The sequence below is a fragment of the Babesia bigemina genome, assembly GCF_000981445.1.
Source record: "Babesia bigemina genome assembly Bbig001, chromosome : III".
NCBI lineage: Eukaryota > Apicomplexa > Aconoidasida > Piroplasmida > Babesiidae > Babesia > Babesia bigemina.
In genome coordinates, this window is record NC_027218.1 from 1,716,579 (window position 1) to 1,735,780 (window position 19,202).

General features: G+C 60.6%; 7 protein-coding genes across 7 annotated transcripts; 4 read left to right on the forward strand and 3 right to left on the reverse strand.

Moving 5' to 3' along the window:
- Positions 1–198: 198 nt before the first annotated feature.
- Positions 199–5,803, reverse strand: BBBOND_0307040 (SNF2 family N-terminal domain containing protein, putative; the record flags this gene model as incomplete). The annotated part of the gene is made up of 2 exons (XM_012913532.1): positions 199–5,696; positions 5,734–5,803. 2 exons carry the CDS (start codon positions 5,801–5,803, stop codon positions 199–201), a joined length of 5,568 nt encoding a protein of 1,855 aa, XP_012768986.1.
- Positions 5,804–6,489: 686 nt separating this feature from the next.
- On the reverse strand, positions 6,490–8,433 carry BBBOND_0307050 (elongation factor Tu GTP binding domain containing protein, putative; the record flags this gene model as incomplete). Its single annotated transcript, XM_012913533.1, has 1 exon — positions 6,490–8,433. One exon carries the CDS (start codon positions 8,431–8,433, stop codon positions 6,490–6,492), a length of 1,944 nt encoding a protein of 647 aa, XP_012768987.1.
- Positions 8,434–8,848: 415 nt separating this feature from the next.
- On the forward strand, positions 8,849–10,435 carry BBBOND_0307060 (nucleolar protein,Nop52 family protein, putative; the record flags this gene model as incomplete). Its single annotated transcript, XM_012913534.1, has 1 exon — positions 8,849–10,435. The coding sequence occupies one exon, from the start codon at positions 8,849–8,851 to the stop codon at positions 10,433–10,435; it is 1,587 nt and encodes a 528-aa protein (XP_012768988.1).
- Positions 10,436–10,665: 230 nt separating this feature from the next.
- Positions 10,666–11,222, reverse strand: BBBOND_0307070 (NifU-like domain containing protein, putative; the record flags this gene model as incomplete). The annotated part of the gene is made up of 2 exons (XM_012913535.1): positions 10,666–10,841; positions 10,934–11,222. The coding sequence occupies 2 exons, from the start codon at positions 11,220–11,222 to the stop codon at positions 10,666–10,668; spliced, it is 465 nt and encodes a 154-aa protein (XP_012768989.1).
- A 1,022-nt stretch (positions 11,223–12,244) lies between these two features.
- BBBOND_0307080 (ankyrin repeat domain containing protein, putative) lies at positions 12,245–15,175 on the forward strand (the record flags this gene model as incomplete). Its single annotated transcript, XM_012913536.1, has 1 exon — positions 12,245–15,175. One exon carries the CDS (start codon positions 12,245–12,247, stop codon positions 15,173–15,175), a length of 2,931 nt encoding a protein of 976 aa, XP_012768990.1.
- A 52-nt stretch (positions 15,176–15,227) lies between these two features.
- Positions 15,228–17,150, forward strand: BBBOND_0307090 (kelch repeat containing protein, putative; the record flags this gene model as incomplete). The annotated part of the gene is made up of 10 exons (XM_012913537.1): positions 15,228–15,457; positions 15,496–15,654; positions 15,690–15,840; positions 15,877–16,063; positions 16,213–16,289; positions 16,329–16,422; positions 16,460–16,586; positions 16,630–16,703; positions 16,739–16,898; positions 16,934–17,150. The coding sequence occupies 10 exons, from the start codon at positions 15,228–15,230 to the stop codon at positions 17,148–17,150; spliced, it is 1,476 nt and encodes a 491-aa protein (XP_012768991.1).
- A 434-nt stretch (positions 17,151–17,584) lies between these two features.
- BBBOND_0307100 (pyruvate kinase, putative) lies at positions 17,585–19,114 on the forward strand (the record flags this gene model as incomplete). The annotated part of the gene is made up of 1 exon (XM_012913538.1): positions 17,585–19,114. The coding sequence occupies one exon, from the start codon at positions 17,585–17,587 to the stop codon at positions 19,112–19,114; it is 1,530 nt and encodes a 509-aa protein (XP_012768992.1).
- Positions 19,115–19,202: the final 88 nt, after the last annotated feature.

Here is a 19,202-nt window from a genome sequence, read left to right on the forward strand (position 1 = left end):
TTTTGTTTTGCTACGAGTTGGCTCCGCCGCATGAGGGGGCCCCCTGCGGCATGCGTATCCATAATCAAGATGCAACGCAGACACTACCATGACGTGAAACATGAACGGCAGCAAACAGTGATGTGCACCCACATGTAGGTTAATCAGAAAGGGCGTTGCAACCATTATTCAGACTACACGATTGATTGTTGAGTGACACTACCTCCGCTCGGCAAAGTATTCGCGGATGTCGCCATCGCTCTGCGGCGAGGACTTCTTGGGGATATGGGTGGTTGCCATGATCGACAGTGCAGGGTCGCCGCTGGGCGCCCTGCTGGAGTCCGCGCTACTCGATGTGGGCGGCGCTGTTGTGGCGTCATGTGATGACGCATGCTTTACCTTCGGGATCGCAATGTTCAGGCTGTCCGCCGGGGACAGGCCTCCCAGGCTGAGGGGCGGAATGCTATGCGAGCTCCTGTTGCTAATCACGGTTGGGCTGCCGACGTACCCCTCCAGCGAAGTGGTCGACGGTGACGACATGCGCGCCGGGAACTCAGCGCCGCCTGAGGCTACCCTCTTCTTCGCGGACTCGGCCGACGGTTGTGGCAGGGATTGCTTCAACCGCGGCGAATTAGGGATGCTCGCGTTACTTTGCCCAAACGAACTTTCGCTGCCGGTGCCACCCGCCGCCGACTTGTTGCCTACCGGCGCAACGCCAGGCGATGGGGGACTGACCGCGGACGCAAGTGTTGAGCTCGATAAGGCAGGCACCAGCTCCACCCCGCACTTGGAGAAGCAGTCCAACACGATCTTGTCCATGTCTTCCAGCGCGGTCGTGTAGATGGCCTTCAGGCGGGCGTGCGGGATGGCGGCATAATCAATCTCGTTGGGCCCCTCCGCTCCCAGACTCTCCAACATCTCAACTGCGGCGGTCACACGCTTGCGGCGATCCTCATAATCCTGCATTTCCTCCTCGGTCAAAAGATCGCAACTGCGGCGGGTGTGGGAAAGCTTGCCGGTGAAGGCGAGCAGACACTTGGCGCAGGCGGTCTTTTTCACTACCTTGCCCGGAGCTCCGGACTGTGACTCCCCGCCCGTTACCGTCCCATCGTCCGAAGTTTGCGATAGGCCGGTTTGACCTTCACTCGGCACCGTTACCTCCAGCTTGACAATCTCTTTGGGGAACGGGCACTCAGTAGGATACCGGACCGAATTGTGCAGCGGAAGCTTGCAGTTATCACAGAGCTGCAGAATTCGGTACGGCAAACGCACCGACAAAAAGTTCACCTCACGTTTCAAGCGGATGATGCCAGCCGCTTCGTCCGAGTCGCGCTTGGCGCGGGCGGCCTCGATCCGCTTGGTCACCTCCTCGATGAGGTTAGGCGGGCACAGGCGCTCGTACGCAGTCCTTATCCTGTTCTCGTATTGCGTTTCCAGCGAGCGGAAGTTGTCCAAGAACACTATACGATCCTCTCTGCGGCGCTTCCTGCTCTCCTTGTCGTCGACGACATCGCTGGAAGCCAGCTGCTTACGCAACTCACGTTGCTGCTTCTGCTGCTGCTCACGCTCCTCCTTCGTCATCTTCTTCCTGCGATCCTTCTCCTGGAGAATTTTGCACTTCGAACACAGGAAGAAGATCCAGTTAGAAGCGTTGGCGTTCAACCCACGCTGCGTCAGGGCGTAGTAGTAATCCTCGCCCACGTAGTGCCGGGTGTAGTCCGGAGGGAAGCAATCGTAGCAGAAGGCCGTTGGGCAGTTGGAGCAGTGGATAAGCATGTTGTCACACTGCGAGCTCTTGCGGAAGCACAGGCAGCACTCGTGCCACCGGCAGGTCCACGTTTTCTTGGGCTCCACCAGGCTCTCACAGACCTTGTGGTAGCTCTTGGGGCAGCGGAAGCACTGCACAAGCGGCCCATAATCGAGCTCGACGGTTACGCCGTCCTTGTCCTTGTAGTGCGCCTTGTGGTTTTTGGCGTAGCCGCAGCAGAAGCATCGGCACTCGTGACGTATGCTTCGGGTCTCGGCCCTCTTCCGGAATCCTTCGGGCACGTACATTGACGAAGGGCGGCGACGTTCACGACCGGACCGCCAGAGCAAACCACCGCTTTCGAGCTTGCGCAGCAACTCGGCTTTATCCTTGGCGGTGCTTAGGAGCTTCTTCACTTGCTTGTGGTCCAGCATGTCTGACACGCGGAGGTCGGCGCCTTCCAGGATGGTGGGAACCTCCTCTGCGACCTCACACGACATGCTGGCATTGTCCGATTCCGCTGCGTCCTCCTCTTTCATGACGTCACTCACATTCACCATGTTGGGGTCAACTTCCTCCTGCAACAGGGAGACATCCTCGGTCTCGTCGATCTCGACGGAGTCATCCAGACCCTCCGGCGGCGTCTTGCGGCCACGCGCAATAATGTCGTCCAGGTACCACTCAGTGATATCCTCACAATCCGTGAGCTTAAGCGCGTTGTTGCCGTGCATCATCATCTTCAGGATCGCGGCCGGGGTGAGCGACACTATCGGCGCCTCCGCCGCCTCCTCGTAGTCCATGGCCTGGCGGTTGGAGTTGATCAGCATCTTGTCCAAGTGGAGCTTCTTCTCACGGCACAGCGCCATGCGCTCCTCAACCGTCCACTCCGAGATCAATTTCCAGATGTGCACGCTGCGCTTTTGCCCGATGCGGTGGGCACGGTCGATGGCCTGCAAGTCAATAAAGGGGTTCCAGTCCTCGTCGAACAGAATCACGTGGTTGGCAGCCGTGAGGTTGATACCGAGACCGCCCGCACGCGTGCTAATCAGGTATATGAAATAGGGGCTCGACGGCGAGTTGAACTCCCTGATGTCCAACTCACGAATGAGCTTGTTTGTGGAACCATCCAGACGCATGTACTTCCACCCGCGGCAGTTGCAATAGGTCTCCAGCTCGTCGAGCACCAACTGGAACTGGGTGAAAACGAGCACCTTGTGCATCATAGGATCTTTGGACACCTCCGACTGGGAGGCTGCGGGGTCCGCATCGGCTGCCATATTGGCGCCCTTAGTTGCTGCATTCGCAGACTTCACTTTCTTCCCTGAAGTTTTCTTTACTTTGGCATCACTGCCCTCACGTTTTAATACTACACCAGCTGCTTCTTCCTTGACACGGACTTCGTTCTCACTCATTCGTATATCATCCGCATTTTCCTGTTTTACTAGATAATCAGCTCCATTTTTCACGTTAGTTTCCATGTTTTCCGACTTCACATCCCACGCACCCGGCGCGACCCCGTTGGTGATGGGACCATCCTCCGATTTAACGTGCGTGCCGTCCACCACCTCGGCAGAGCCCTGTCCACCGTCGGCGGCCGGGCCGGTACCGTTCATCATTACATCGTCCTCCTCTAGGATACGCCCCCGCTTGTGTGCGGCATTGGCATTTTGCTCCGTTTTCGCATTGTTCCCGCCTGCCGCCGCCTGCTTCTTCCCGGAGAGCGATAAGTTGAGGGTCTCGCGCTTGTACGGCGACTCGGTGGACACAGGGGACTCGTACATGCCGTCAACCATGAACCGCGGATTCCGCGCAGTGGGTGCGGGATTGCGCACCAAAAACTCGTGGCTCTCAATAACGAAGGGCTCCTGCGATGCCACGCCCTTCATCTTTTTGTGCAACTTCAGCTTGTGCTCCTTGATGGTCTCAAGTTCCTTCAGGTGGGCGTTGTACTGGTCCTGGTACCCGGGCACGAACTCGCAGTTTTCGTAATGCAGCTGGCACAGCAGCTTGTCCAGGAACGTGAGCTTGGCACTGGCGTCACGGTGCTCCTTGTCGCGCAGCTCACGCAAGCGCCCCGCATCCGCCTCCACCTGGTTCTGTATCGGCAACGACTCCTGCTTGAAGAAGTCGAACAGCTTCTCCGTCTGGTGGAACCTGCTGACGATGCCGCGAGGGTGCCCGCACACGATGCGCATCTTGATGACCATACCAAGCAACTTCTTCACGCTCATCTGCTCCTTCATCAAATAGCGGACGCTCATCAACGTGCGGTACCAGCGGAGCGACTCGCTGCTCAGCGGGAGCCAGACGTCGTGGAAGACCTTCGGCTGCAGCGTGATGGCCTCCTCCTTCAGACGCCGCAACATGACCCGGCTCAGCAGCGTCTTGATGGCCTCCAGCTCCTCCTTCTTGAACGACGCGTTCGCCGCCGCCGCAGCACTGGCCGCCTGCGACATCGGCAGGCTGCGGCCGAACCTCTTGGGCTGGTTGCGCAGCGCCTCATCCATCATCACGGTGTCCTTGAAGATGTCGGGGAACATGAAGTTGATCAGCGTGAACAGCTCCAACGCGTTGTTCTGCAGGGGCGTGCCCGTCAGGAGCAGGCGCATGTTCGCCAGGATACGGTCCATCGAGTGACGCGCGGCGCCCGACTGGTTCTTGATACGGTGCGCCTCGTCGAGGATCAGGCACTGCCAACGCGGAATGGTCTCCACGAAGAACTCCTCCTCGCTCTTGACGGTCTCGTAGGTGGTAATGTACAAGTCGTATAGACCTTTGTAGGCCAGCCGGTCTTCCATGGCGTGCAGGCGCTCCGTGCGGGACCCGCAAATCTTGATGGAGGTCAGGTGCGGCGTGAAACGGTGCACCTCACGCAGCCAGTTTCCCACCGTGGACAGGGGCACGACGATCAGGTGCGGCCCCTCGATCTTCATCATCTTCAGGTACGACAGAAAACAGAGCGTCTGGATGGTCTTTCCCAGCCCCATCTCGTCGGACAAAATGGCGCCGCCAGTGAGGAACGACTTCAACAGCCAGTCGACGCCGAACTCCTGGTGAGGCTTGAGCTGCACGCCCGTGCGGAGGGGGCGCCCATCGATCCGCCGCCCGCTCGGGTAGAAGGAGCTCTTGTGCGCCTTCGCGATGAACTTCTCCGCCTCGATCATGCCCTCCTCCTCGAAGTACTCGAGGATGTCGTCGATGCTGCGGCCGCAGTTGATGAGGCGCCTGCGGGCGGAGGAGCCCTCGTCCATCAGGTTGCGGGTGAGGACCTCCATGCACTTGTCGGTCACAAACGGCCCGAGCTCATCCCGGTGCGCGAGCAGGAAGCGGTTGCGATACTTGGTGATTTTGGCCTTCCACAGCTGGATGCACCGTCGCCGCTCCTTCAGGTTCTTGTCGATCTGCTGCACGGTCCAGCGCTTGTGCATCTGGTTGATGAAGGGGTCCTGGCCCTTGCAGCAGGGGCACTCCCACACGTCGCCGATCGTGCCCACATCGAACTCGGGCAAGCAGCCGTGGTGGAAGGAGTTGCTGCAGAAGTCGCAGCCCAGCAGCTTGCCGTGGCGCTGGCACACGTAGCAGATGGAGGAGTTGACGTGGTCGCCGGACTCCGCCAGGGGGTTCTGCTTCCTGCGGAACGTCACCACCTGGAAGTCCTCGGGTTTGCACATAGGGCAAAACCACTGGTCGCCGTCCGGCTCCGCGACCAGCTGCAGGCAGCTGATGTGGTAGCTGTTGGGGCAGCCGTCGCACAGGAGCAGCACGTCGCGGTCATCGCGGTTCTTCTCCTTGCACAGCTTACAGCGCTCGTCATTTTCGATGACGTTTTCGTCCTCGTAGCGCAGGCAGTTCTCGCACTGGAACGTGCTGAAGTCGTACTGGCCGTTGACAACTTCGGCGTTGTGGGCACCGCCGGTGGCGATATCGTGCTCCAGACACTCCCGGTGGTACGATTTCGGGCAGCTGGTGCCTGAGCGGCGTCAAACACACGCAGCGGGTGAACCTACACTTAATGATCGCATCTCCAGTTTTGTAATCGTCCTGGCAGAGCTTGCACCAACTGCGGCGCGGAGCCATGTCTGCGGAGTCTACGAGCGGCCGACTGGGACGCCCGGCGAATGCTCACAGCGCTGAAACGCGGGCTGAGCGCGAAAGGGACCCAGCGGACGCCGGCACAAGGCGTACGTCACTCTATGCAGGCGCGTCGTCGTCACGCTGCTTCCTTCCAAACCGGCAACACGAGGCAGACACACAAGTCCATAACTCTGCGCCCTTTCAAATGATTCCTAGCCGGCCGTACACTGCAGTGGCTCTAAAGCGTACTCTGACGGCGTCCGCGCAGAGCGCTGTTCGATGGGAGTGGGGAACGGTCCTGGAGATGGGGTCTCTAGGCGCGGCTTCGCGTCAGTTAGCGGCCTCGGGCGGGTGGCAAAGCCGCACCAACGCCAGAACCGGCCTGGGCGAAATCCCAGCATTTCGTTCCGGCGGCGGTAGGGCGGGTTGGCCGCGCACAGCAATGTGTAGCAGGCTACCCCGCAACGATCGCGAATGTCGCGGGTATTACGCAGTGTGCGCATCCGACGACGCTCATACTGCTTTTTTATACATATTTGCATGTCAACTTCATACGATAAGTGTAGAAGACAGCGCCAAAATCGAGCCGTGGGAGGCACGTGACGCCCGCACTCAACTGGCGTCCCAGCCCATATCGGCGCCAGCTGCCGCCGTCACAACACCCATACATGACTAATGCGATCAAATATTTATTTTGGTGGGTTGTCTACGATAGTGCCGCCGGCAACCACGTCCCCGCCGGCCTTTAGTAGCACGCGGCTGAGCAGTGACAACCGGGGAGCGTTGTGCTGGCTGGGGGGGCCGCGGGGCTCGCCGCCAGACGCTTGTGGCGCCTTGCGGGGCACTAAGGCCTCCGCCGCGGACAGCGGCACTGGTTGCGCGAACAGCGGAGCAGATAGCTGCAGCACCAACACGCCCTCCTTCCCAGGCCACAGCGACGTCACCCGCTTCCATTTACCGGCGCCTACGCGCTCCCACACCCCAGAGATGCCCCCGTTGCTCTGGAAGTAGCCGACGAATGCCGTGACTCCGAATCCGAGTGTCAGCTTGTGGCTGGAGCCGCGGTGGACCAGCACGTGGCAAACCAGTATGGGCATCTCCGCCAGATTGCCCGATCCCGCCTTCAGGTGCTCTAATGTCGCCGTGTCCACCAGCAGCCGGTCACCGGTCAGCGCCTGAATTTCTTGGCCGCGCAGGGTCATGCTGTCAGCGAAGTCCCGCCGGGATGCGGATGGAGTCGCACTGAGACTCATCAATCCTAAGCGGGCCGTCAGTTCGTCCGCGTTAGACCCAGATTTAGCTGTACTTAACGCGCCTTCACTGGCCGGCACTAGGCACGACACTTCGCTGCACGTCACGGCGCTGCGGCTTGGCAGCGCTACGAGCTTGCACGGCGTGTTCAGCGCAGTCTCGAGGAAGCACGCGCAACCAACATTCGTCTTCGACATCTCCCACATGTCGAAGATGTGGCACAACGTCGCTCCTGATGGAATCTGACGCTCCGGCGAGATGCAAGCCGACTCGTCGCTGAACGCGGTCTTTTGGGCAATACCCCGTAGTGCGTCGACCACAGACGGGCCATCGCCCCAACCGGAGTCGCGGTGCACTAGGTTCAGTCCGCTCATTCCAGACGTCGGCACCACTAGCAACGTCGACAGTGCGTACGACGACACCCTCTCACGCGCCATGCGCATGGCCTTCTCGACTGATTCCCGCTCGGCACAGCGGTCGACCTTGTTGACGCAAATAACGAAGTGGCGAACCCCCAGCGACCACAGCAGAAAGAAGTGCTGCTCGAAGTACCCGTTGGTGTCCTCCTTGAGGAAATCCAAGACGTCAACAATGACGACTGCCGCCTCGGCGAATATGGCGCCGCGCACCAGGCTCGATACCAGCTCATGATGCCCCGGGGTGTCAATGAAGTTTAGCTTGACGCGGCGATTAGTAGATGGAGCTGGTACTGGAGCAACGGCATCGGTTCCCGGTGCAGGTGCACTTTGTCTCACGGTACCGTCACGGCTACCGCTACCGTCAGCCTCCGGCGGCGGGACGACATCTACAACCGCCGATGCCTTAGTCGGGTCTATGGTGATGCCGCGCGAACGCTCGTCCTCACCCTGGTCCAGGATCCACGCGAACTCGCCGCGCAGCGACCTCGATTCCACCGCCCCCAGTAGGGTGAGCAAGTGCCCCAAAAGGGTGGACTTGCCGACGTCCACGCGGCCGCAGACCACAACGTTCAGCACGGGGAACGACCCACGTTCTCCCTGTGCTGAAGCCCCCTTATTCGACCGCACGGGCGCATTGCCGCTGCCCGGTTTGGCCTGACTTTGCACGGGCTTGGCACCGGCCACAACCGACGATGTCGTTCTTGCACCGGGTTGCCCGGCGACACCCTTTGCCGCTGGTTCCTGCGATCTGCCTGCAGCGCCCTTCTGAGCTACGTGCGGCTTCGGCGCAGCAGCGGCAGAGCGTGATTTCGGCTGCACGTTAGCCGCCGGTGCGCCGCCACGGCGGCCCTGCCCCTTCTTATGGACCGGGACTACGAAGTCGTCGTAATCAGACACATCGTAATCCGAATCCGAGCAGGAGTACTCGCTATCCGCGCCGGCATAGCGGCGTGCAGCGGCCATTATGACGCGGAAGGTGGAGGGAGCGAGACAATGTGTACCATGCCCACCATCACTCCCGTGCTGTCCGCACCAACGCCGCCCTGAAACGCGCGAGACATGTGAAAAGGGCAAGAAAACGACAAAAATTTGGAGGAAGGCGGCACACCACGCAGACAGGCTGACCCCGCCACGGCAGGCGTAACGGCGCTCTTCGGCGGCTGCACCTCCTGAATCCCTGCCGTCACCGACACATCGACGGCACGCCTGGAATTAGCGTAGTGAGTGACGCGAAGTGCATATTTCGTGCACTTCACTCATTTAAACAGGGGCGGGCGACATCCATGTGTAATGCACTTCACTTCGAATAACTTTCCGCGATCGACGCCCGATGCGGATTCTGCGCCACCGGTTGGGATGCGCGTAAATTAGCATACCAATGGACGCCAAAATCGCACAGCGGCTTTGCCACATGCTGGCAAGCTGCGAGGAGGCTACGCGCCAGCGCGCCTTGCGCAGCCTCGGAAAGCTGTTCGCGCAGGCTACGGAAAAGGTCGACGAGCTGCTTCTGCTGAAAATCTGCAAGGCTCTGTACTACATGCTTTGGATGACCGATAAGCCGCTAAAGGTGCGCAGGGTAGCGGTCGCCATCGTGGAGACCCAGAGCAGGTTCACCGACCGGGCTAACCGTATGCACTTCTTCTCGTGCCTGTTCAGGTCGATGTCGATGGAGTGGCCGCTGCTAGACAAGCACCGGCTCGACAAGATGCTGCTGTTCGTGCGCGTCGTGGTGGCGTCGCTGCTGGAGGTGCTGAACGGCGGCGGCTGGGAGCAGGGCGACATGCGGGAATTCGCAAGGATCGTGCTGGACAAGCAGGGCATTTTCAACAAACGCAGTTTGGGGCTGGCATTCCAGTTCATACAGGTATTTTGGGAGGAGTTCCGCCAGAACCGGGAGGGGCTGCTCAAGAGCGGCGAGTTCACCGAGCTCAGCAGGGAGGTCTTCCTGCGGCTGACGGCGCCGTTCCTGCAGCTCATGGTCACGCTGGACAACAAGCAGGTGCTGAACACGCTGGAAATGTACGTCCTGAAGCCGGCGCCGGGCGTCCCCGGGATGCCCGTCCAGGGCTACGTGCTCGCATGCGAGAGGCTCGCCGAGAGCCCGGCCATCCGCGGATCGGCGCGCAAGGTGTTCAAGCAGATACCGCAGGGGCACGAAGGCGCCGTTGACGCCGATCAGGACCTGCATAAGCTGGTCGACGAGACGGTGGCGGCCATAGAGGCCGCCGTGGCGGAGCTCCGCCAGGCGGACGCCATGGGCGTCGCGGTCGCCACGCACGCCCACGGCAACGCCGCAGCCACCAACGCTGGCGCCTCTGCGGAGCGCAGCGCAAATCGCAGCAAAGAGAGCGGCGCCGTCAGCGGCATTGCCGCGGACGGGAGCGCTGAGGACGGCGACGTGGAGATGGTGCCAGAGCTCGAGGACGTGTCGGCGGAGTTGCAGCGGCATGGTGCCGATGGACGCATGGAATTGGACCCCGGCGAGGGCTTCGTCAGCCTTGCGGAGGCGTTTCTGCCCCGCACATCGAAGAAGGGGCTGGGGAAGCACATGCGGGAAATCGCCACGCTGGACAGGGTGCGCAAGTTCATGGTCGCGTCGGGGCTGGACGACCACGAGATGCTGAAAAAGCTGAACTCGCCGAAGGTGCGCAGGCAGATGGCGCTGCTGGGTCTCCACGCCATTCGCAGCCTCAACCCGGACCGGAAGTTCAAGTGCGCGCGGAAGCTGCACCGGATCGTGAACATCACCGAGACGGCTCAGGCCCTGCCAAGCCGGAGGCGGTCGGTCGACGTCGCGAAGGCGCTGCACAACATCAAGCACACTGCGCCCGAGAAGTCCATCGTGCGCAAGCGCAACAGGGTGAGCACCGAAACGAAGCGCGTGGTTTTCAACCTCAAGAACAACCAGGTCGCCACCATACCGAAGAAAACGAAGAGCACGCTGACGATGCCAATGTGGTACTGAACTTCGGCCGCCGACGGCGCAAGTGGCAGCACGCGCCGACGAACACGGGGAATGCTATAATATCGTATCTGGGCAGCTACAAATCTCACAGTCCGCCGGCGCCCAGGAGGTACCTGACCGACGTAGCGGGCCTCACGCGGCCGGGGTCCAGGGGTCCACCACCAATGTTCGGCGTGGCCACCGTGGCACCGGCAGTGCAAGCGGCGCACCAATGCATTACACGAGTATCGTTAAAACTCTGAGTCATCAGTCTCACCGGAAACTACAAACCCCTCCTCGTCGCAGTTCAGGACCGCGGCCACATCGTCCAGGTAGTGGCACAGCATGCCCTGGATCATGTGCTTCAGCGTCACGTCGCTCTGCGCGCAGCCAACGCACGCGCCGCTCAGTCGCACGTACACGAAACCTGCGGCATAGTGAACACAATGGCGGCAAAGGGACCCGCGCCGCATGGGTTGGCGCAGCGGCCCGGGCGGCCACGGAGCGAGAGGAACACACCTGTTTCTGGGTCGTATGAGACGAAAGTGACGTCGCCGCCGTCCTGCTGGACCACTGGGCGGATGCGCTTCTCTAGCAACAACTGTATCGACTCCACCACCTCCAGATCCTTCTCGCTGTAGCTGGAGGGGATCACGGCGCGCGCTCGGTCGGAGAATCGGCGTCTAAACTCGCAGCTCGGCCCGAAATGGCGCGCAGATGTAGGCGGAACGTGGCAGGGGAGCGCGCGGCAGCGCGATCGGCAGGCCTGGGTGAAGAGCCGCGGCAGCGACCGCGACAGAATCCACATCCGACACTGCTACGTCGCCGCGGCCTCCAGAACCACAGCCACGCGAGGTACGCTACACAAAGCAAGCCACACACTTATGTGTACGTAAACCTTCGACTAATGCTACCCGTGTTACTGCCTTTCCGCGACTGCCCTCACGCCCCGGGCCCTGGCGAAGGAGCGCGCCGAGGGCCCACCTCACGGAGACGCCGCGCGGATTCACCCCGCAGCTGCACTCGACGTTCTAGCATGTATTAAATTGTGAAGGTGATTGCGATATAGGCATCCTTCAGTGCTCGTGCGGTCGTTCATACAGCCTACGTGAGAGCGGCTCGCAGCGATTGTGCCCGGATACAGCTCCGTATCCGCATTGTTCTGTTTTAACGTGTACTTATATTGCGAGCAAGGCTAACTGTTGGCATTCGTCGGAGGCAATACCGACCAGGGAGGCCTGTACAGCACATTTTCAAAGCCTTAGCCGCCGCGACAGCAAGATCCACCCCGGAAACGACGAATTCGCCGCCGCAATCCGGAATATCACCCGATCACCCGCGAACATGTCGCATATTTAAGGGAAATTTTAATTTAACGTGTTCCAGCAGGCGCTGTTGGGGAGCCATTTAGTTGGAGTTGCGCCATCTGACATGGAAGGGTACCCTGGAAACAAAAGCAGGAGACTGGCTCTTCCGAAACGACAGGCACCAGGATAACTGTAGTCGTGTAGGACTCGAACGCAACTTTGTGGGCTCTACTTTTGCACAGTAGCTTCCGGCGAGCCCTTTACGTCTGGACAGCATTTTTCACGTCTGTGTCCGGCTTGTTAGCTTGTAATCGCGCCCACCACGAGGCACTTTGGATTTGTCAGGGCGGCGCATGGAAATATTTTTCACTGAAATGAACATCATCATTTGATCCCCCAGCGCCCATTTCACCCAGGGAATGTATCAACGGCCACCACGGCACTTTAACGGATGACTGCAATTAGATTTTAAATTTCAACCAAAACCATTTTCAACACCAACTGGAGACACATCGCACGCGAAATGGCGAACGAAAGGCAAGGAACTGAACCGGAGGCCGACCCCCAAGAGGCGGGGGACCGTGGCACTGGTGTGACCAACAGTCCCTCAGCAAGCCAGGATGCGGCAGCGCAACCGCTACCCGATACCGACGTTACTGTGGATCGGCAGCCCAGCCCTTCTGATGCTGACGACGCGAAAATGGTGGGCTGCCCTGGAACGCTGCTCCCGCTCACCACCACCATGGAGACCAACAATGTGGACTGCGACAGCTACTACCTGTCGAAGTCGAACTCATCGGAGCTGACCAGCGAGATGGAGGGGGACAACGAGCGCGACCTGGATAACATGATGGAATTCCACTCTGCCTTCATTCCCTCGTCGTCGGAGCCGGACACACCCGTTGGTAACGCCCGAGACGGAGTGTACGAATGGTACGACGTGTTCGCGCGCACGAAGCGGCATTTCCTGAGCAACTTCGGGTACGACGAGAAGCCGCAGGTGCGGGTCGATAACAGCGCAGGAAGCGGACCGCGTCATGCGGCCGACAGCGGCCTCGCCAAACTCGTTGCCGACCGCACAGCGCCTCGCAACGCGCTGTGGAAATGGGCGATACCGAAGCTCGAGCGGTTCCTGGACGCGCACGACGTGCTAATGCTGCGGCAGACGTGCGTCGACCTCTACAGGCATAAATACACCCTCCGCCCTCATAACGAGCTGTGCTTCCGCGGGTTCGTCGGCTACGACATGGACGTCGTCATCGGCTTCGTGATACCGCTGCTGGCCAAGGTATACGGCCTGACCGACGGCGACAAGCTTGGGCTGGACTTCAGCCAGTGCTACAACCTGAAGGACATCTCTATCGTCCGCATGCTGTCCTCACAGGCCGTGCTGAACAGCAGCTTCGACACGCAGATGATCTGCAGGAACATGAGGATGCTGACGCTGGACTACTGCCACCAGATCACCGACAAGGGGCTGGAGGTGATGCTCGCGACCAAGCTGCCGAACCTGGAGAAGCTCAGCATGGTCTGCTGCCGCAACGAAAACATCACGGGGGCGCCGTTCACCACGATGCTCTCCGAGGACAGGTGGCCGCGGCTAGCGCGGTTCAACTGCAGCTTCAGCAACGTCACCCTGGAACCCATAGAGGCCGTCGCCAACTTCATCCATCGCACAACGACGGCTGCACGGGCCCAGGAGGTGTCCGACGAGCTGCACAAGCGGCTGCACGCCGATTGCACGGGGTACGCGTGCAACTCCAGGCGGTGGAATGACATAGGACGGATGATAACACGTGATGGTGAGGCGCCCGCCAGCGACGGCACCGCACAGCCGTCCCCCAGCCACACCGCCCACCCGCGGTGGCAACTGGAGATCACCGGCTGCTGGGGCAGCAGGATGTTCCTGGATAAGCACGGATTCGGCGCCGAGCTGCACGCATTCGCGTCGGCGGTGAAGATGAAGTCCATCAAGATATGCTCCAAGCTCACCAAGCGCGTGCAACGCGGGCTGCAGGAGATGGCCGAGCGGTCTCCGGACGATGTGGCGCTGCAGCTGGTGATGAACCGGGGGAGCGAACTGCTGGTGAACTGCCCCATAGTGGAGCACGACAGGCACAACACCATGGACATGTGGACGCTGCCGATATCCATAACAATCCAGAACGACGACATGGAGCTGTGCAACCTCCTGATTCGCAGGGGCGCGCGCGTCAACGTGTGGGACTACTGCGGGAAAAGCCCGCTGTACAAGGCGTGCGAAATGGGCAGGACCGCGTTCGTCAAGCTGTTCCTGAAGCTGGGCCAGGCGCCGATGGCACTCGACGACAACGGGTTCTCTCCCATTGCGATATGCGTGAAAAGCGGCAATTCCGCGTACGTCAAGCTTCTGCTCAAAGCTGGGGTGCAGCTGAACCTCAAATGCCCGCACATCCGGGATTTCAAGTCGCCGCTGTACATCGCCTGCGAGGCCATGGCCGACGACTGCATCCGCCTGCTGCTGGAGGGCGGCGCTGACCCGAACTGGCTCTACCACGGGAGGCTGAGCGTAACCCTGCTCGCCTACCAGCACGACAAGAGCTGGCTGCCGGTGTTCCTCAAGTACGGCGCCGGCAAGCCGCTGAACAAGAGGTGGATCCTGACCGACGTGCTGAGCTGCGCCATCAAGAACGGAAACCGGGAGTCGGCGGCGATTCTGGTGAGCCAGTACCCGGATTTGCTGGAGCGCAAGCACAACGTGTGGTCGACGCCGCTCGTCCAGGCCGCGCGGCTGGGTGAGGCCGCGATACTCCAGACCCTGCTGGACGCAGGAACCGACCTGAAGAATTCGGATATGTACGAAACCACGCCGATGCACGCCGCGGCCGAGGAAGGGCGCCTGGAGTGCCTGCGCCTACTCGTCAGCAACGGCGCCGATATCAACGCGCGAGATATTGCGGGGAGGACGCCGCTCTACCTCGCGGTGCTGGAAAACCAGGCGCGCGCCGTGGAGTTGCTGCTCTCGCTCGGCTGCGACGCCAACGCCGCGGAGTTCTCAAACGACGAGACGCCCCTCATGGCCGCGCTGGGCACCCGCAACGAGGACATCGCGCTGCTCATCATCAGCAAGGCCAAGGACCTGCGGCTCGACGCAGTGGACAAGTTGGGCAGGAGCGCGAGCCTGTACGCGCTCTACTTCGAGCAGATCGCCGTTGGTGAGGCCATTCTCCACCAATGCGCGCAGCTGGGCATCTGCAACTCGGCCGTGGAGATCCGGCTGTTCAACGCAGTCATCTGCGACCGGATCAAAGCGCGCTCCGCGAACTACAAACACCTCACGCGGTACGCCAAGCACTACCGCGACGTCAACGCGCACGTCATCAGGGATAACCGCATCGATTTCCTGTTCGCGCAGAGGTGGCCCCTGGTGAAGAGCCTAATCGGCCGGATCAGGGGGCTGGCCGCCAACCCCTGAGCACTCCTAGGAACCACTTTAATTACTTTTACGCAAAGCCGCGCCCGCAACGATGCCGAAAAACAAAACCGAGGCGAAGGCGAAGCTCGCCGCCGCCAAGCGGGAGGCGCAGGAGCGGAAGGCTCGCAAAAAGCTGCTCAAGGGCACCAAGGAGAAGGACATCAGCCAGATTATCAAGCGGTTCCGCTACAGCCACGACACGGCGGACAAGGGCAAACTGGTCGACGTCGAAGGTGTGCGACCCGGCCCGCGGGCCAGTGCCACGTTCACTCCGATGCAAAAGTAAGCCCCGAACGCGCAAGGGCGTAACCTTCCGGCAGCGATATCGCAATTCTCTTCGGTGGCGAGTTCTACGACGGGATCCAGGTGGAGGTCTACAACGACACCTTTTTCTACAATGCGTCGAAGCACGAGTGGCGGATGCTGCAGACGACGGCCAAGCCGCCCCCGAGGTGCTCCCACCAGGCGACTGTGTTCAAGTAAGAAGCGCGTTAAAACGAAACAAAAGGCGCAGCAACTACCTCTACATCTTCGGCGGGGAGTACACCACGCTGGACCAGTTCCACCACTTCAACGACATGCACCGGCTGTGCCTCAAAACCCTGAAGTGGGAGCCCGTGGAGGTCACCGGGACCGTGCCTGCGCCCAGGAGCGGCCACAGGATGGTGAGTTAACGGTTGGCACGACCCCATAGAGCGCAGGTCACCTGGAACGGGTACTGGGTGCTCTTCGGCGGGTTCCACGACACCACCAGGGAGGCCACCTACTACAACGACCTGTACCTCTTCTCTTTCAAGACCTCCGAGTGGAAGCGCGTGTGCCAGCAGAGGTACTCTGGTGCCATCCCGGAGCCCAGGGCGGCCTGCCTTATGCTGGCGCCTAGGAATTGTAAGTCGTGATGCATGACCCACCCAGGTGGCACCACGTCCGCTCCGACCGTGCTGTGTAGTACCCAGGATGTACCATGGTGGCGCCGTGTGCCACTCTCACACGATTAGATGCGAATTTGCACAAATCACCACCCTCATCGGATGCAGCCAACAAGGTCCTGGTCTTCGGCGGGTTCACCAAGACGAAGGACACCGCCAAGAACGTCGCCGGGAAGTACCACCAGGTACACGCTACATGTGCGTTGCGCGCAAACTGGGTTCAGGATTCGTGGCTCATCAACATGGACCTGGCGCTCCAGGGGGACGCACTGGTGTGGGAGAAGATCAGCACCAAGGGCAAGCCCACGTACTCCATTGGTTAGCCGGTGCGTCGGGCGTCACTAACGTGTTTTAGGCTTCGGAGTGGCGAACCACCAAAATGTCGGTCTGGTGGTCGGCGGAGTGTCCGACACGGACTCCGGGGGCACCTCGCTGAAGTCGGTTTTCTACAACAGCGTGTACACGCTGAACGTCGACCAGAAGTAGGCCACCTAGAGCAAGCAAAGCTGTCATGCGCAATTTCAGGAGGTGGTACCCGCTCACCGCGGGTGACAATGCCTCGAATCCGGACAAGCCCGACGCCGAGGCCACGCTGGAAGGTAGGCTGACGGTGTCACGGCCTGACAGCGCGCAGAAAAAATGAGCAGCGTGTCGCTGGCAGCTAACCCGCCGCCAAGGATGAACCCGCATGCCGTGGTGTGCGGGAACACGCTGTACGTGTACGGCGGCATCGTCGAGCAGGGATCGGTGGAGGTGACCATGAGTGACATGTGGGTGCTGGACCTCGGCAAAAGGTAAATCGCACTAAAGGCCGACACACGGCGTGCAGGGACGGCTGGAGGTGCATCGACCCCGGGTTCAACTTCAGTGAGGTGTACAAGGGCGAGATGGATATGCAGGAGGACTCGTCCTCGGACGAGGAGCCAAGCAACTCGGCGGAAGATGACGACGATGAGGAGGAGGACGGCGACGAGGAAGATGACAGCGATGATGAGGAGATGCTTACGGACGAAGACGGCAGCGATCAGGACGCCGACAACGCATAGTGTGCTGTGCGACGCACGTGCGCGCGCCACAGGCCGAAACACGGGCAAACCAATAAGACACGCCACAGTTTCGCACCTAAAAAGTTGTCTTACGTGGATGCGCTCGTTGAGGTGACACTGCGGGGCCTACACACAGCGACCTTACGCACCCAGACAACAGCGTTGCGTAAACGCGTTGAACGCACTGAACAACCGGGGTGCCTTATCGTGTCTGCTGCTGAAATGATGAGACGCTGGTTTCCGGTGGTTACCGCAGCGAATGCCGCGTAAAACGTTGGCGGGGCACGAGGAGCGCTTCCGCCGCTGACGCCCTCTTTTCTGGACGACGGAACCCCCCAACTACACCATTCACTCACATTCACTTGTTCCGTCGTAGGCTACTTGCAAAACACCGAACCCTTTGCATATCCACCTCTTCACCTTAATCAACGAAAATGGAATCCGCCTTTGACGTGTGTGCCGGAGGCATCTCCCAACTGTCCGAGATCACTCTCGACAAAATCAGCAGGAAGATCACCGCCGCCGACATCAAGAACAAGCGTACGCATATCGTCTGCACCATGGGACCCTCCGTCAAAACCGCTGAAACCGTGGTCGCCCTCATCGACGCCGGCCTGAACGTCTGCCGCTTCAACTTCTCGCACGGCGACCACCAGTCGCAGAAGGAGATGCTCATGAAGGTCCAGAGCGCCATGGAGCAGCGCCCGCACGCCAACGTGGGACTCATGCTCGACACCAAGGGACCTGAGATCAGGACCGGTTTCCTCAAGGAGCACAAGGCCATCAACCTCGTGCACGGCCAGTCCCTCAAGATCACCACCGACTACACCTACGAGGGCGACAGCGAGTGCATCGCGTGCTCCTACCCCAAGCTGACGGAGTCCGTCCAGGTCGGCAGCAGGATCCTCATCGCCGACGGCAGCCTCACCTGCGAGGTCATGGAGAAGTTCAGCGACCACATCGTCGTCAAGGTACTCAACAACGCCACCATCGGCGAGAAGAAGAACATGAACCTCCCCGGCGTGAAGGTCGACCTCCCCGTCCTCGGCGAGAAGGACATCAACGACATCCAGCAGTTCGCCGTGCCCAACAACTTCGACTTCATCGCGCTCTCCTTCGCGCAGTCCGCTGACGACATCAGGGAGTGCAGGCGCGTGCTGGGCGAGGCCGGCAAGCACATCAAGGTCATCCCCAAGATCGAGAACATGGAGGGCCTGCGCAACTTCGACGCCATCCTCGCCGAGGCCGACGGTGTCATGATCGCCAGGGGCGACCTCGGTATGGAGATCCCGGTCGAGAAGGTCTGCATCGCGCAGAAGTACATGATCAAGAAGTGCAACGAGGCCTCCAAGCCGGTCATCACCGCCACGCAGATGCTCGAGTCCATGATCAACAACCCCAGGCCGACCAGGGCCGAGTCCTCCGACGTCGTCAACGCCGTTTTGGACGGCACCGACTGCGTCATGCTGTCCGGCGAGTCCGCGGGCGGCAAGTACCCCGTGGACTGTGTCGAGATCATGGCCAAGCTCTGCTTCGAGGCCGAGAACTGCATCGCCAACCGCAAGCACTTCGCCAACGCCATTGCCGCGACCAACAAGAACCTCTCCAAGGAGCAGGCGCTCGCACGCGCCGCCGCGCTGGTCGCCATGGAGATCAACGCCGCCGCCATCCTCAGCTTCTCCGCTGACGGCAGCCTGACGCACTACATCTCCGGCTGCAAGCCCACCTGCCCCGTGGTCTCCTTCTCCACCGAGCAGCACGTCACCAAGTACATGAGCGTCTGCCGCAACCTCATGGCCAAGAGGCTGCCCGCGTACGGCAACCAGGAGAGCGACATCAACGCCGCCATCGCTTCGGCCAAGGAGATGGGCGTCGTCGAGCAGGGCGCCATGGTCGTCGTCGCCTACGCCACCGGCTCAGGCGCCCAGGCCGCCGACAACTTCGTGCGCGTCGTCTCGGCTTGAGCGCTGCCCGGGGCTGATATGTCGTGGTACACATTCAGGGATCGCCGCTCCCCATAGAGCCGCACTCTCACATCGAGAACCGTGAACA